The sequence below is a fragment of the Erpetoichthys calabaricus genome, chromosome 9 (assembly GCF_900747795.2).
Source record: "Erpetoichthys calabaricus chromosome 9, fErpCal1.3, whole genome shotgun sequence".
Lineage (NCBI taxonomy): Eukaryota > Metazoa > Chordata > Cladistia > Polypteriformes > Polypteridae > Erpetoichthys > Erpetoichthys calabaricus.
The window spans coordinates 22,951,911-22,969,118 of record NC_041402.2 but is presented as its reverse complement, the minus strand read 5'-3'; the positions used below and the strand labels follow the sequence as shown (position 1 = coordinate 22,969,118).

Here is a 17,208-nt window from a genome sequence, read left to right as displayed (position 1 = left end):
CTAGATCATAGTAAAGGATCATAAATCAAAAATAACGTCATATTTGTAATTAATGACCTTAAAATAGTCTAAAACTATACCCTAAATCAGTGTTTCTCAAACTATGTGCAGATGTGCCGCGGGAGTTTCTACAAATATTTGAAATTTATACAGGTTTTCAGAACGCTACACGTGCAGCGTTACACAGGTCTGCCTACTATTACATTTTTATCCTACGTTGCGATGACGTCCCCACTTGCAACGACCAGTAATAGTAGCCCACACTCTCCCCTTTTCTCTGCCCTGCTAAATCGGAACGCTACATTTTGACGGAAAGGGGTGTTAGCTATTCAGGTTATGGAATTTTCCACTATACATATATTATTATAATGACTAAAATGTAGGCCGCCCTAGCAGACGCACAGCAGTTTTTGAATTGGTAACGATAATAATAAGCGATGTGTTTCATTTAAATTTTTTAGGTGTATGCTAATAATAACAAATTATCAATAAGCGTTATTCATTGTTATCCATGGAGAAATACGTTAGCAAGAATGAAACTGCGAAAGCGTTAAAAAAAAAGCAAGGAACCAAACGAAGGTACAAAGAAGATTACATCGGATATGGTTTCATATCTTCGGGACCTGAAGATGCTCCATTGCCATTCTGTCTGATCTGCAATTCAGCTCTGTCGAATGAGGCGCTTGTTCCAAGCAAATTGAAGAGACACTTGGAAACAAAACATCCAGCTGTAAAAGCGCAACCGAAGGAATACTTCGAAAACATCAGGGCTCAACAAAATAAACAAGCTAAGAAACTGACGGACTACCTAAAGCTGCCAGAAAAGGGATTGATTGCAAGTTATAAGGTTGCTCAGTTATTAGCAAAACGCAAGAAAGCGCATACAGAGGCTGAATCAGTCATTGCACCAGCTTTAGCAATAGTTGTTGAAACTATCCTTGGACCCGATGCCGCCGAAAAAGTTAAGAAAGTTCCTTTGTCAAATGATACTATCTCGCGCAGAATTGAAGACTTATCGTCAGATTTACAAGATCAAATCTGCGAACACTTTGACGCGCCTGACGATGAAGTGTCTCTGTTGTGGTCTCTTCAAGTTGATGAATCCACTGACGTTAGCGGCAAAGCCCAGCTGCTAGCTTTTATTCGGTTCATAAAGGATGAAAAATGTGTCAACGAATTCTTATTTTGCAAAGACTTACAAACTACGACCAAAGGCGAAGATATTTTCAATGTGGTGAACGAAAACATTTTGCTCTTCAAACTACAGTGGAAAAACTGTGTCAGCGTTTGCACCGATGGCTGTCCTTCCATGCAGGGAAATAGAAAGGGATTCGTCACTCTTGTGCGTCAAGAAAATCCAAATGTATTAGTTGTTCACTGCATGATCCACAGAGAAGCTCTTGCCTTCAAATCTTTGCCGAAAGATTTGATGTCTGTTCTGGATCAAGTGATTACAGTTGTAAACTTCATCAAATCTCGACCGCTTGCATCCCGACTTTTCTCTCAGCTCTGTGAAGCAATGGATTCAGACTACAAATGCCTCCTGTATCACACCAACATTCGTTGGCTCTCCAGGGGAAAAGTGTTAAAGCGTGTCGTCCAACTCAAGGCTGAGCTGATTTCATTCTTGGAGGCTGAAAAAAAAGACTTTGGATTTTCTATTCATGACGAGATCTGGTGGGTTAAGGTGACATTTCTCTCTGATTTATTTGACAAATTAAATTCACTGAATTTAAGTCTTCAAGGACCATCGGAAAACATCATCACTGCATCCTCAAAACTGAAGTCATTTGGTGAAAAATTGTCGTTGTGGCAAAGTAAGATCTCGAAAGGAGTCTTCGACTGCTTTCCTACTTACAATGAATGTGCTTCAAATAAAGAAATCACCCCCGAAATTCTGTACACTTTGACACACCTGCAGTCAGCATTGCAGCATTACTTCCCAACAGTTGGAAGTAATGAATATGGATGGGTCAGCTATCCATTTGGAAACAATGAAGCTACAAATCTTACAACTGAAGAAGAAGAGCAGCTCATTGATTTAAAAAACGATGCAGTTCTTAAGTCAAGTTTTGCCGAGAAAAGCCTGGATGTGTTTTGGATTTCAATCAACAAGTTATATCCTGCAATCAGTTTAAAAGCAATCAAAATAATTCTTCCATTTGCATCTTCATGGTTTTGTGAGTTTGGATTTTCAGCACTGACTGAAATCAAGTCTAAGAAAAGAGAGAGACTTCTTACAATAGACGCTGAAATCCGAGTTTGTTTGTTGACTTTGGAGCCTCGATTAGATCGCATTTGCTCTCAAAAACAGGCACATCCTTCACATTGAATGTAATACTTCAAAACAGGTAAAATAATTTTTCATTTTATTATAAAACAACTGTTGTTCTTCCTGGTGTGCCGCGAAATTTTTTTAGTTTTTTTACTGTGCCAACAGACAAAAAAGTTTGAGAAACACTGCCCTAAATGCTTATGTTAAAATTCATATTTAACAAAGTGGAGTGGATTTTAGAGGAGAAGGATCACCAGTAAAGGATCAAATTTCAAAAAATACTATCCTATTCATGATCATTAACCTTGAAGTAGCATATAACAGCACCCCACATGCCTATATTATATCCTTCATATTCCATTAGGAGGTGAACCCCTGGGGTTGTTTGATGTGGTTTGCACAACTTCAAGTTCTTATAATCATTTTTGTTGTAGACACCTATTGGTTTACTCTTTATCAAAATGGTGTAAGTTCCAGCACAAAATATGGTCCAAAAATGGCAAAAAGTATTGAGTTTTCCCGGTCTAAAGTGCCAAATTAATTTTGGGGGGAGGGGTCAAAAGTGCTTGTCACCCTGCATAATTACACAACAAGGCTAGTTGTACTGTATATTATATGTGGGAGTTTCTCATACCAGTGAGTCAGGTGGCCTTGGACAAAAATACTGAACTAATTTTCAGGTGTTAACTAATTCTTATGCATCTCGGCTGCATCAAAAATTCACCAAATATTTTGCCTTTCTTAACAGGCTACACATACAGTGGATTAAATTCTAAACCTAAACCTAACTATGAAAGTTAGGCAGTGGCTCTAAGTTACAGCTACACTTGGCTTCTAATTTATTTAGTGAGCTGACGTTAAAAGTCTTGTCATGTGAAGCACCGCACATCGATGTCAGATAGACACAGCATGTTAAAGATGCTAGAAATTCAGTTTATTTTAGGAAATATGACAGACTGTAAGGCCAATCACATTTGCTATTGTAGCTAGCTAGTTACTTTGTTGTCACCTACTGGTACAGAAGTCGTCAACCACTGCAGTGTTGTAAAGTTAACAAAAGACAACTTTGCTCATTTGTTCTGAATAAAGTTGATATTATCGTACATTATGCTCCATACTCCAGCACAGAGTGTTTGTTTTTCATTTAATCCTTATTTTTAACCAACACCTTTCAGTTTTTCTTTTACTTTCTGTGTCCATTGTAAAATGGATAAATGCAGTGAGCGGTTTAAGTAAATGGATGAATGGATAGTTTCAATTGTAACATCTCCTTTTCCTATGAGAAGCAGGGTAATACCACGTGGAGAGGTGACAGGTTTTTATGAATTTACTAAATACATGTTCATTTATTTATGAGAATCTGAAAAGGTGTGCACGGTAGCTTGACTGGCCCAGAAACATCACCAGCTCACCGGAAAATCTCCTGGTATTCCCAATGGCCATTCCAGCCCTGTGTACTTACACATTATTACTCATCTATATCAAAGAAGCATTACTTAGTGATGTTGAAGGAAACCAGAAAACCCAGAGAAAATCAGCACAAACCCACACTGGACATGAAAATTGTGTGTCACCCTTATACCAAACCATTTTATCTTTAACATAAAACTATCTATCTGTTCATTTTCCAAACCTTCTCAGTTGACAATAGGTTTACAGAAGCCAGAGCCTAAGGAAGAGTGATCCAGGCTTAAATATGATGCCAAGCCACAGCAGGGTACAGTCACAACTGCACTTACTCTTCTACAGGCCGCTTAAAAAGCCCTACAAAGCTAAAGTCCATGCTTTTTCAAGGTGAATAGAAATTAGAGTACTTAATGAAAACTCACACAGAGAAATGTAGAATGTGAAACTCTGTGCCATCCTGTTTTGTTTTAGTAGAGTTATATATTACAGTAATCCCTCACTTATCGCGGGAGATAGGTTCCAAGGCCGACCGCGATAACTAAATTTCCACAAAGTAGGGACACCATATTTATTTAATTATTTAACGTGTATTTGAACGTTTTTAAACCCTCCCTGTATTGTTTACAACCCACCCTTTACTCTATTAATAACAGGGACAACTGCTAAGCAATATGAAATCAGTAGATAAGTTTACACTTACTGTATAGCGAAGTACACGTAGCAGCTTGTAGGCGGGCATGACGTCGTCGACCTTGTTGCAAAGATTCCTAAAGCAGATTCCATCCAGACTACTGCCTTATCATGTCCACTTGCAACTCGTTTTGCGCCCTGGTTAAAGGACACTGCGGCCGTAGATCTTATATGCTTTTCCTCCTTTTTAAATAAAAAGAATCGTGGACTCATTGATGCTGTGATGGTGTCCTGCAGCGGTGTAGCTGTTCCCTTCCTTCAACATATCCAAAACTTTTACCTTTTCTGCAATCATTTGCATCTTCTGTTGGTGCTTGGACACGGCCCCTGAAGCGGTAGCACGTTAATGCTGAATGAGTGAGATGAGACTTCCTGGTTAATGCAGCACTCCGTCGCTGAGCCAATCAGCAGCACACAGGAACTTAACTGCGTGCTCTGATTGGGTAGCTTCTCAGCCATCCGCCAATAGCATCTCTTGTATGAAATCAACTGGGCAAACCAACTTAGGAAGCAAGTACCAGAAGTAAAAAGACCCATTGTCCGCAGAAACCCGCGAAGCAGCGAAAAATCCGCGTTATATATTTAGATATGCTTACATATAAAATCCGCGAAGTCGTGAATCCGCGAAAAGTGAACCGCGAAGTAGCAAGGGATTACTGTACTCTACTTTCCCCTTTTGTACTAGTAATGTGTAGCCTTTGACAGATGTCTCATATCTCACTGACCTACCACTGTTTGTAAGGAATTATAGTATACTATCTGTGTAAGCCCCTGCTGTAAAAAGCCCGGGCTTCTAGAAACCATGGATTCTGGCACTTCAATCAAACAATTGTATCTCTTGTATATTAGCAGCTAAGCGAGGTTCTGTTTCATTGGCGGTTTTGTTTTGCCAACGTGGTTGTCTCCGTTGTCTATCATCGGCTAAGTGAGTTTCTCTTTCCTCAGAGGTTTTGTTTTAAGCAAGATTCTCTTTCTCCTGCGGTTTGGTTTTGTCGACGTGCTTGCATCTGTTGTTTATCAGCGGCTAAGTGAGTTTCTCTCTCCTTGGAGGTTTCGTTTTGCCAATGTACTCGCCTCGCTTGTATATTAGTGGCTAAGCGAGTTTCTCTTTTGTTAGCAGTTCAACAACGCTTTCTTTGAGCATCATGCTGTAGCCTCGCACTTCTGGGCCGGACAGACAGATACACACACACTTCCACGTGTAGACGTTTATATATAAGATAACTTCTCCCCACCTTCCCTTCTACATTTATAACCTCAGGCAAATAGGTGTAATAAAAAACAAGCAGGAGTTAAGTTACACTTCAAATAATGTATTATTGATAATATTCATAAATAGTAACAATAAGCAAAGTATAAGTGAATAGTGGCCACCAAACAACCTGATAAATGCTAATATGTAGTTTCAAGTGGCACACAGACTTGCTAGTTACTTAAAATGTCTCTAGTTAAGGCATCATTTTTGGTCAGCTTTCTTCAGAACAGGCCGGATGCCTGTCTCAATATGGCTGCTGAGTTTTGCTCCGCATGGCAATGGTGTGACAGAGAAATGCTTCTTCGTGGCGATGCATGGTTTAAGATAGGATAGGGATAGGGAGGGGTAAAGCAAGCAAATTTATAGACTGTCTGTCCAAACTGTACAGCCATTACTGTGGTACTTAATGGCTTCTGATTTAAAAACAAACAGGCAACTTTAGACCAATAGAATTCTGGTGTGACACAATGGTTTCACACCTGTCCCCAATACCATTTTATAAGGTGCAGCTCGCCAGCTAAGTAGTTGGCCTCCATGTGTGGGATGATTGAGAGTAATCCTGCAGAAAATCACTTGTCAAACTGGTTTTAGGCACTTCGCCCAACCTTGTCATAAAATTATAAAGACTCAGTCCTACATACCCTTTGGGGGTTGCGGTTCTAAACCATCAAACCATTGCTGTTATTATCAATAATAATCCTTTTAACAACACATCCTTTTATTTCGATTCTATACATTTTGTTTATCTCTACACATTTTGCATTAGTAGTACAGAAATCATCTAGATTTGGTTTAGTTTATATAGAAATATATTTTTGCAACTAGACAGGTCACATATTTCTTAAATGTATTCTACTGCAACAACTCAAAAATATATACACATGAATGTAATCCCCAAATTACTCAGGTATGGAAGGTAAAGGCTTTAAGATAAAGTAGTTACTGCATACTCACAAACCATTGTGAGTTGAAACCTGTTGATTTGTACATACAAGGAAGAATTTCACTGTACTCTCTACATGTAACTAAATTTCAATTTATTGCAGTTTCCTGGAAATTGACTGGAACATGATTTGTGAGACATGGTTTAGACTTTGAGGGACTTAGCCACTGTATCACAGAGTACATCATGTTTTGTGTGGATAACACAGTCCCTGCAAAGACAGTATGCTGTTTTTTCCCAACAGCAAACCACGGATCACAAAGACCCAAAGGCCCTATTAAATTATAAGAAGATGGCTTTTAGATCTGGAGATAAGGAGGAAATCAAGCAGATACAGTCAGAACTGAGGAAGCCCCAAGGTGCTTAAGACTTGTGCCAGTCAGCAATATAGGGTCCTGCAACACCTGTTCTCCCTTTTCCTTAGTTTGCAGAAGGTTCCCTAGCTGTGGAAAACATCCTGTGTGGTCCCAGTGCCAAAGAAAGGCCATTCCAGTGATCCCAAAGACTTCAGACCAGTTGTTTTAAATCATACTTATCATGTGATTTCAGTTTTGTATTTTTTAAAAAGTTGCAGACCTTTCAGTGAAAATGTTTTCACTTGTTCAATATGGGTTATTGAGTATTGATTGATGGGTAAAAACATTTATCCATTTAAATTGAAATCGAGAACACAATAAAAGTGTACAGGAAGTGAATTTAACAAGTTCATAAATGAACATATTTGTGTAATATTTTTCTAACAGGGTATAATTTTCTTGTCACGTTTCCTTTTGATCCCTGAGCTTATAATTTTCCTCAAAGCTACTTTTGATTTGGTGAAGAATATTATTAAAACTTAGTTTAAGTCTTTCCCAAAACTATGATTTGTAGTTTCCTATTTATAATCCTGTTTATTCAGGGCAAGCAAACTGTGCAGTCTAAAATTAGTTTATATTGTTCTCCACCACTGAGGCTTTGTCCGTTTATCTTGTTTCTTGGAGTAATCATTCATTGTAAGATTCTTCTATCCATTCTGGCCTGTTATCTGATTTTTTTCTTTCTGGTCTGTTTGGACAGAGATCTACAGCGCAACTGCTTTAAAGAGTCTGAAAGTTGGCTGCTGGTAAAAGGCAACCCTATTGTTCTCAGTTCTGAATTTTGCAAGATGAATTTTCAATAGGAGAAATGATAAAAAAATGGATGGACTTGCTTAAAATCCTTGGCATGCCATTTACAGACCCCATACATACAAAATACAAAATAAAACAATAAAATCCATAAATTTATATGTATTTATAGCCTATTAGTCTGGTGAATATGTTATTTGAAATAGATCAGTGTGCTGTTGTGCTTTATACTTTAAATGTATTTAGACACTATTCAGAATTAGACTTGATGCTCCTCTAGTGGCAATCAGAATCAGGTGTGCTCTTCTATTTGTCCACATTTTTAAGAACTTTTCATTTATTCTATGTTACTGTTATTCAAATCATTGTGTTTTGGGTGTGGATGGAGGAAGATATTTATCATTTATTATGTTATAAAGTTTCCCAGTTTTATTGGTTTCATCTGTCTGGTTGACTCTCTTTCACTTCAGTCACTGTAATCCACATGCAGATTGCATTAAACGAGAGACAATTCAGTACATTTGGGAGTTCATACTGCAATGGAACAACCAAGGTGCTCCTAGACTTGTCTGCTTTAAATCGTAAAGATGACTTTCCTCAAAGTAACCAACGGAAAACACCTAAATGGGGCAGACAAATAAGAGCTTACTTAAGGTCGAGGAGGCAACAGGTATCTCACTGCGATCATTTTCCAACCATAATTTCGGCAAAGCCATGGTTTGTATGTAATTAATAGGATGAACTACAAGCTATTTTTCATTATAGCACGATTACAGCAAAGCGTGTATCATACATTTTACACAGATGTGACTTTTAGAGATAATCAGTGATGCAGAGCTTATAACTAATAGTTTGGATAAGTGAATCATGACACAGATAACAGGCATTGTTGTGGAGTCTGTCTGTATGTTAATCAATGGTGGTATAAGTTGGCAACAGAAGAAGTGTGTGCTCCCTGTTTCTCTCTGACCATTCGATTTGTTATTTGCCACAAATTTCTTACAGTTGTTATAATATATTCATTGCCACAAATTGTTACCATATTTATATATTTTCTTCGAAAGGATAATTCTGCTCTTACAACAGGGACAATTATAAGGACAATTAATTGATACAAGGCTTTCTTTCATTCACTCTTCACAAGAGGAAAACACTTCTTGTTTGTGGATTTCAGTCACTGTTTGAAAGTGTTATAATCAGATCAATTGTGGCATGCACCAAAAATGAAAGGTACCAACTATCCTGTAAAGTTCTTGAGAGAAACAACAGACATTTAAATTGAACTTGCTATCTGCTTAGCTGCTGGACACTTTCCAAGGAGCTCTGTCTCCAAAAGGAAATTGTTCTTTTGACTTTTTGATTAACACTAGAATTACCAGAGCCTACGAAAAAACTCGTAAATCCGTCCCACCTTAAGTCGCGTCTTAAATCCGTTTGCACCTCTCCGCCAGAGTCCTTTGTCATCTAAATGTGCTGATAAACACCAGCTACTAGCAGCCAGCTATTCCATCCCCCCACCGACTTAGAACGAATTTCTCCTAGCTCATGCCTTGCCTTGATTTGATTATCTGGGATTGAAGTGGAGTTTTAGAGTGGAAATAATATAGCCTTATTTGGAATACACGCATTTCATGTGTGTTCCGTTTCTATAGTAGTCTGTGCAAACACATTTTTAAAACAGAAACGTTTTTCATATTCTAATAGTAAATGACAAAATGTAGGCATAAACTATATAACGTATGAAGCCTGAAGTCCATATATCAAAGAAACACTTTCACAAAAGGTACAAATAAGAGAACACGTGCGCTTTTATTCAAAAATATAACTGCACAAAAAAAAAAGCCGTGTTAGCATGCCACATTGACACTCTGACTACAACCGCCGCGGTGGCGTAATGGTATCAGCTGCTGACTGGGAATCAGAGGGTGGCGAGTTTGATCCCGCACGGCTCCACTTTGAGAAGTGAACTGCTCTTATTCTTACAATTTTAGAATAACAACATAAATTTGATTTCAGTCTGTAACAGCCGGTGTAACTTATGATACTGGTAAAGGTTAGCTTTTTTTTTTTTTTTTTAATTCACTTTTCATTCTCGCAGTCGCATTCAGAATCAATCCATACAACCCCATCTGACATAGCTGTTTTCACATAAATAAAAGTGCACTTTTATTCAAGGCTATAACCGAAGAATAAAGAAAGCAAGTTACAGTTGGTGGTTGATACGACAGCTTGCGTGGTGCAATGCTAAGAACTGCTGATTTCAAGTGACGGTGAGATACAAAGAAGGCAGCTTCGCCAGCGTTTGTGTGTCAGAACCCTTTTGGGGGGGGGGGGGGGCGGTAGTATGCATCGTGGTACACAGCAGACCTATAGCGCGTCTTTATGTCAGATGGGGTTGTATGGATTGATTCTGAATGCGACTGCGAGAATGAAAAGTGAATTAAAAAAAAAAAAAAAAGCTAACCTTTACCAGTATCATAAGTTACACCGGCTGTTACAGACTGAAATCAAATTTATGTTGTTATTCTAAAATTGTAAGGATAAGAGCAGTTCACTTCTCGAAGTGGAGCTGTGCGGGATCGAACTCGCCACCCTCTGATTCCCAGTCAGGAGCTGATACCATTACGCCACCGCGGCGGTTGTAGTAAGAGTGTCAATGTGGCATGCTAACGCGGCTTTTTTTTTGTGCAGTTATATTTTTGAATAAAAGCACACGTGTTCTCTTATTTGTACCTTTTGTGAAAGTGTTTCTTTGATATATGGACTTCAGGCTTCATACGTTATATAGTTTATGCCTACATTTTGTCATTTACTATTAGAATATGAAAAACGTTTCTGTTTTAAAAATGTGTTTGCACAGACTACTATAGAAACGGAACACACATGAAATGCGTGTATTCCAAATAAGGCTATATTATTTCTACTCTAAAACTCCACTTCAATCCCAGATAATCAAATCAAGGCAAGGCATGAGCTAGGAGAAATTCATTCTAAGTCGGTGGGGGGATGGAATAGCTGGCTGCTAGTAGCTTGTGTTTATCAGCACATTTAGATGACAAAGGACTCTGGCGGAGAGGTGCAAATGGATTTAAGACGCGATTTAAGGTGGGACGGATTTACGAGTTTTTTTGTAGGCTCTGGTAATTCTAGTGTTAAGGATATGCAATCAGCAACTAAGGAACTGCCATCTGGGAAATGTCATCTGGGACTGAATTTTTTATAATAGTTATGTAATTCACAACTCCCTTTTTCATCACTGTTACTTTGAGGAAGTTAAATCTGCTTTAAAATTCAAGTTAAGTGCTATGTTGATTTATTGTGCTTTCTTTTTCTGCCTCTTATTTTGAGGTGTTTGTATGTTTGCTAGCAGCATTAGGCAATTAGTGAAAGCTGCAAGACAAAATGCCCTATTTTTTACAAACTCTTTTAATATTGTACCCAGTGGAAGGGCAGATAATGTAAAATTGGCTAAACTGTTACAGAACATTTGGACAGCATACAGGCTTGGACAGATGAAATTTAATGTAAGTAAATGTAATGTATCACATGTAAGAAGTAAAAATGTTAGGTTTGAATACACAATGTGATGTCTGAAAATCTAAAGTACACCTTATGAGAAGGATTTAGGAGTCGTAGTGGACTCATCACTTCTGTCCAGACAGAGGACTGAAGAGATCAAGAAGACTAATGTAATGTTAGATTACTGTATATATCATAGTGTGAGAAGTAAAAGTCAAGAGAACTTATGCTTAAATTATATAACACACTAGACTAGTTAGGCCTCACCTGGAGTACTCTGTAGTTTTGGTGTCCATATTACAGAAAAGACATAACAGCACTAGAAAAGGTCCACAGGAAAGCAGCTCGACTCATTCCAGGGCTGAGAGGTGTGAGCTATGAGCAGAGATTAAGAGGTAACATGATTGAACTGTTTAAAATTCCTTTTTATGATGTGCGCTGATTATTTCAGAATGAACTATTTAGCAATATTTTATCCAAAAAAGCATTCATTTTGCAAATTTTGTGCATTTAAATGAATAAATGACATGTAGATTATATGACCCGAGCAGTGTGAGATTTGTTTTATTTTCCCATTGATGATTTTCACACTGTTTGCCATTGCACAGCATTGATTGCCATTATGTTCTATTATATCATAAACTTTTTTCTATCCAATCTGCAGGAAAACATGAGATTAAAAGTTTTTTGGCCAGCACTACAAGTACATGGGGTAAGAATCATAAAAACTATCCCTTTTGGGTGGAGTATTCCTTTAAGGGTTGTTAAATGCAGGTGTGAGGGGTAATCACTTATAACAGGTAAGCCAAATCTGTTAAAGCTATAACACCTTATGCTAGGAGCATGGATTTGATCTGTTTCAAAATCCTCCTTTTACCATATAAAGCCTTGACATGGCTAAGGCCTTGTTTACTTATCTGAACTTATCATTACTTGCAAACATGTACGCATATTAACACTTAACATGCCAGCCTGATTATGATTCCAAGGATTAACAAAATAACAGTGGGAGGTCAAGCTTTTAGTTTCACAACCTAAAAGTTGTTGAATGGTCTGCTTGCTACTGTAAGAGGTGCCCCTTCAGTCTCAGCTTTTAAAGCCCAGCTGAAGGCTCACTACTTCAGTTTAGCACACCCTGACTAGAGCTGCTGATTAGCTGTACGATGCCCAGCAGAGGAGAGATAGCTTGTTGGCAGAGGTCTCTGGGTGTCTGGCTTCTCTCTGACTTCTTTTCTACATTCTGGTGGTTCTACAATTAACTGATGGAGAGATATTTTTGTTTTTTTCATTTCTGTTAATTAGTTTCTACTGGTTTGAATTTATTTTAATTAATCTGCATCCTCATATGTATAGTTCTGTGTTTAGTGAGTCGTGTAATTTATTCTTGCATTTTGCCTTGCGAGTTGTTGTGGTGCTCTGCGCCTGCACTTAGTGAGAGGTGCTGTGCAAAAACAATGTAGTTTGTACTGTTGCATTGTATTTCTGGGGTGGCCATGATAGATTGGCCATCTAGCTCTGTGAAGCGGATTATTTGTGTTCTTTTTTGTGTGTTGTATTTGCGTCATTTTTTGACCCCAATTGCACACTGAACCTACATGGAAGGGTCTCTCTCTGAATTTCCCTTTTCAGGATTTCTTCCATTTTTTTCTTACAATGATTTTTATTTTGAAAGTTTTTTCTTGTCTTCTTACCGAGTCAAGGCAGGGAGCTGTCAATAAAAAAATCCATTGAGACATTCCTTGTGTGATTTTGGGCTATATTAAAAATACATTGTTGTTGTTGTGGTTGGTATCTGAACCTGCACTGTGACTCCATATCTCTCACCTCTTAGCTTGTAAAAGACATACAAATAACATTGGTATTCCTCCAGGCCCAGCTCTGATATTTTTATATAGAGCTTAATATTTTTCTATGTAAAAAAAAAAAGACAAATGTTTCGACCTTGGCTAGCTTGGGGTTTGAAACCTGAAACAGAGAATACAGTAAACAGTATCTGAACTATTGAAGATATCTGCTTTTACTTTAACCTTGAACCTTGGTTTTGAGTATTAAGAATTAAATTGAAAACAAAATGCTAATTTAAATTTTTAAGCACTGGACACGGTAGTAGTATTAATCATGGATTTAAAAAAACTTCAGAAAATGTGTGAATTGCTGGACATTACCAAAGCTTTTTCTGTGGAAGAACAAGACATTTATTTTAAAAAGTTCAGTTATTTTTTTGTATAATCAAAAATTGTGACTCAATTTTGTAATGCACTCTTATATCAAGAAAACATTTTTAGAAATGGCTCCAAGAAATCTAGAGACATGGCTAACATTTCAAATCTAATGTAATACTTTGGTCTTGTGTGGTCTCAGGCTTAGTGTTGATAAATCAGTGCTCAGGGAAAGTCTCATTGTATTTTCAAGCACGTTTGTCGATGTTTTACATTTGTAGCTAAATCAACAGATTCACTGCTGGAGGCTGATGCCGTGCATAGCATGGACTTCACAGCAGAACTACATTACGCTATTGCATGCAAAGGTGAATGATAATTTGTATCATTTTGAAGTAAGAAAGGCTACAGAGCTGCATGCATTGTGGTAGAATGATGTAACAGTGGATTCAGTTCGGGAGACAGATGAGAGCATAGAAATTCAACCTGTGTGGTCAAACTAGAACGGTGTTGCCTTTGTGTTTAATATTTGCCCTTCCTTTACATGCAGAGGCAGAAATTTTATTAACCACTCCACTTGTAGTATTAAGTCTAAAGTCTACACACTCTTTGTGTGTTCATTTAAAGGATACAATCAAGGAAAGTCACATCACCTTTTAAAACATCTTGTTTAAGCAAAAAATAAATAATTTTAGTAAAATAATTAAAAGTTAAAAACATTCATTATCTTGGTTGAATACATGTGCATACCATTTAGCTTATATTCTGTGAAATCGCCTACGCTTTGAGTTCAACAATAATCTGTTAGGATGGATCATCATCAATTTAGCATCCCTGGATTTATATTAACTTGCTTAGCAGATGCTTTTATTCAAAGCAACTTAAAACAAAGTAAATATCAGTCTGGGGACTGTTTGGGACAGGCACAAAATTGAGCATCACAAGTGAAGAGCTCAGCACCAAATACAAGCGAGTTAAAATTCCTACATGGTGTGGAGGATGCTGTTATCAACATGCTCCACAGAATCTACTCCTACTCAGACAAAGCTGGCACCACAGTCAGAATATTGTTGTTTGATTTTCTCAGTGATTTTAACACCATTCTGCCTCATTGACTGGGACAGAAGCTCAGAACGTTGCATGTCGATGCCCCCACAATCGTCTGGATCATGGACTACCTGACCAACAGACAGGAGTTTCTGAGGCTGTGGAACTGTGTGTCAGAATGAATGGTGTGTAATACTGGAACACCTCAGGGAAATGTCCTGTCTCCCTCCCTGTTTACCTCAGATGTCTAGTACAATACCAGCGCTTGGCACTTACAAAAATATTCAGATGAATTCTGCATTAATAAAGGAGATGATTCAGAGTGCAGGAAGGTTGTGGAAGACTTTGTCTTGTGGTGCAGAGAGAACCACCTGCAACTCAACATCAACAAGACATAAGAGCTGGTGGTGGACTTCTGGTGTGTCAAGGAGCCTCTGAGACCAGTCACTCTTCAAGGGAAGGAGATGGAAGTAGTGCAGAGTTTCAAGTACCTTGGGTTTCACATAAACAACAAACTGGACTGCTCTGACAACACAGTGGAAATGTACAAGAAGGCCCAAAACAGACTGGACTTCCAGGTATTTTGATGTATGAAGCAAGCTTTTGGAAATGTTCTGCCAGTCCATAGTAGCCAGTGTGTTGATCTACACCACAGTCTTCAGGGAAAGCAACCTGAGCTCAAAAAATGCACAGTGCCTGAACAAACTTACCAGGAAAGGCTGCTGTATCACAAGATGAACCCTGGACACAGTGGAAGCTGTTGGGGGAAAGAGGATAGTGTCAGAATTGGATACCATCATGAAAAAAAAACCCTCCATCCTCACCAAGAGGCGCTCTCTTCGAAAATTTTTAGTCACATGATCATTCCACCCTAGTGTGGTATGAAGAGCACTTTGGGGTTTTTTCTGCCTATTAAATGCTTCCTTCTGACGTACTCTTTAAATTTATTTTGAAATATCTGCACAATATACATTTATTTATTTATCGATTAATTGATTGGATGTATTATCTGTAAGTCTGAATCTTTGTTTTTTATGTTTCTGCTCCTGTATGCATGTGAATTTATTCATGGGATTAATAATGTTTATCTAATCTAATCTCTTTTTTGGTTACCATATATACTTGCATATAAGTCAGGTCTTGAATCCTGAAAAATCAATCATAAAATCAGACCCTGAGTTATATGGCCGTTCTAAAATGCAACACTTAATTTCTTTTTTTCACATCTTCAGTTTCTCAGACACATTGAATTTTGTTGCAGCAGCGCAGTTACCAATTTCTTTTGCCACTTCAATGACTTTTAATTTAAAACCAGCTTCATATTTTCTTTTGATCAAACACTCCATCGTAGACAAGGGATGCTCTTACGATAAAGGTGTATAAGGGTATGAGATACAAAAAACAGAAAACAGTGCAAACGTTGTTTCGGAATAGTTTGGGTATTACTGTGTGGTCACGTAGGCACAATACATAGAAAGAAAAGGCTGTGTGTTCTGTGGTTACTCCCTCAGGTGGGTGTCAGCATATCATAATCTCTTGGACCAATACCGTGAGTTTTCCGCATTCAACTTATACGACCAACATTATAAAATACCAGAAATAATACAGTAAAATCAAACCCCAACTTATCCATGGGAGAACTTAAACGTAAGTTTATACAGTAAGTTGGTTTTGATCTTCCTATTTTGAGAAATTTCTTGGTTGAGTTACCTGTTTCAAATTGTTGCTACATTAAAATGTTAAATTCTTCCTTGAAGCTAGCTTTCTGGAAGATTAATGTATGAAATATCTGTGAGTAAAACTTCATGTTCATAGAAAAAAAGTTCAAGTTCATAAACAGTTTTTCACAGCACATCTGAACATCCCATAGAAGATGCAGTTTGCAGCTTGGTTTTAAATATAGTGCCTGCAGTCCTAAAATAATAACAAGTGGTTTCTATGTAATGGCAAGGAAAAGCTTTCCATGTTGGGATCTTTCTTGTGCAAAAAATGTAGTAATGGTTCATCTTTGTGTGGAAAATATGCAGCATATCACATTTAGTCTTCTGTAGTGATGTGAACAAGAGCCATAGTATATAATTAATTTTATTGGTTAACTTTACCAAAAGATAATATTTATTCTCGAGTTAAGTAGTTAAGTGAGTACATATATAAAGCCATTATGCATGTTAGAAATGCCAAAGGAATAGAAAAAGACAAATATTATTCTGTTGTATAAAAAGGGTGACAGGGCAGATCCAAGTAACTATTGGTCAGTAAGCTTAACATACATTACAGGTAAATTAATACAAAGAATGTTTAAGGAACATAAGGTGTCCCTCGGGGAATCCTGTGGGGGGTACTCCTGGGAGTATGGGGTACCGGACCCCCTGATAAGGTCTGTTCGGTCCCTGTACAACCAGTGTCAGAGCTTGGTCCGCATTGCCGGCAGTAAGTCGAACCCGTTTCCAGTGAGAGTTGGACTCCGCCAGGGCTGCCCTTTGTCACCGATTCTGTTCATAACTTTTATGGACAGAATTTCTAGGCGCAGCCAGGGTGTTGAGGGGGTCCGGTTTGGTGGACTCAGGATTGGGTCACTGCTTTTTGCAGATGATGTTGTCCTGTTTGCTTCATCAGGCCATGATCTTCAGCTCTCTCTGGATCGGTTCGCAGCTGAGTGTGAAGCAGCTGGGATGAGAAGCAGCACCTCCAAATCCGAGACCATGGTCCTCAGTCGGAAAAGGGTGGAGTGCCCTCTCAGGTTTGGGAGCGAGATCCTGCCTCAAGTGGAGGAGTTCAAGTATCACGGGGTCTTGTTCACGAGTGAG

The 17,208-nt window shown here is 38.2% G+C and overlaps 1 protein-coding gene across 1 annotated transcript; it reads left to right on the top strand.

The window, feature by feature from the left end:
• Positions 1 to 511: 511 nt before the first annotated feature.
• On the top strand, positions 512 to 6,937 carry LOC114657176 (zinc finger BED domain-containing protein 5-like). Its single transcript, XM_028808917.2, has 2 exons — positions 512 to 1,972; positions 6,815 to 6,937. Exons 1-2 carry the CDS (start codon positions 512 to 514, stop codon positions 6,935 to 6,937), a joined length of 1,584 nt encoding a protein of 527 aa, XP_028664750.2.
• Positions 6,938 to 17,208: the final 10,271 nt, after the last annotated feature.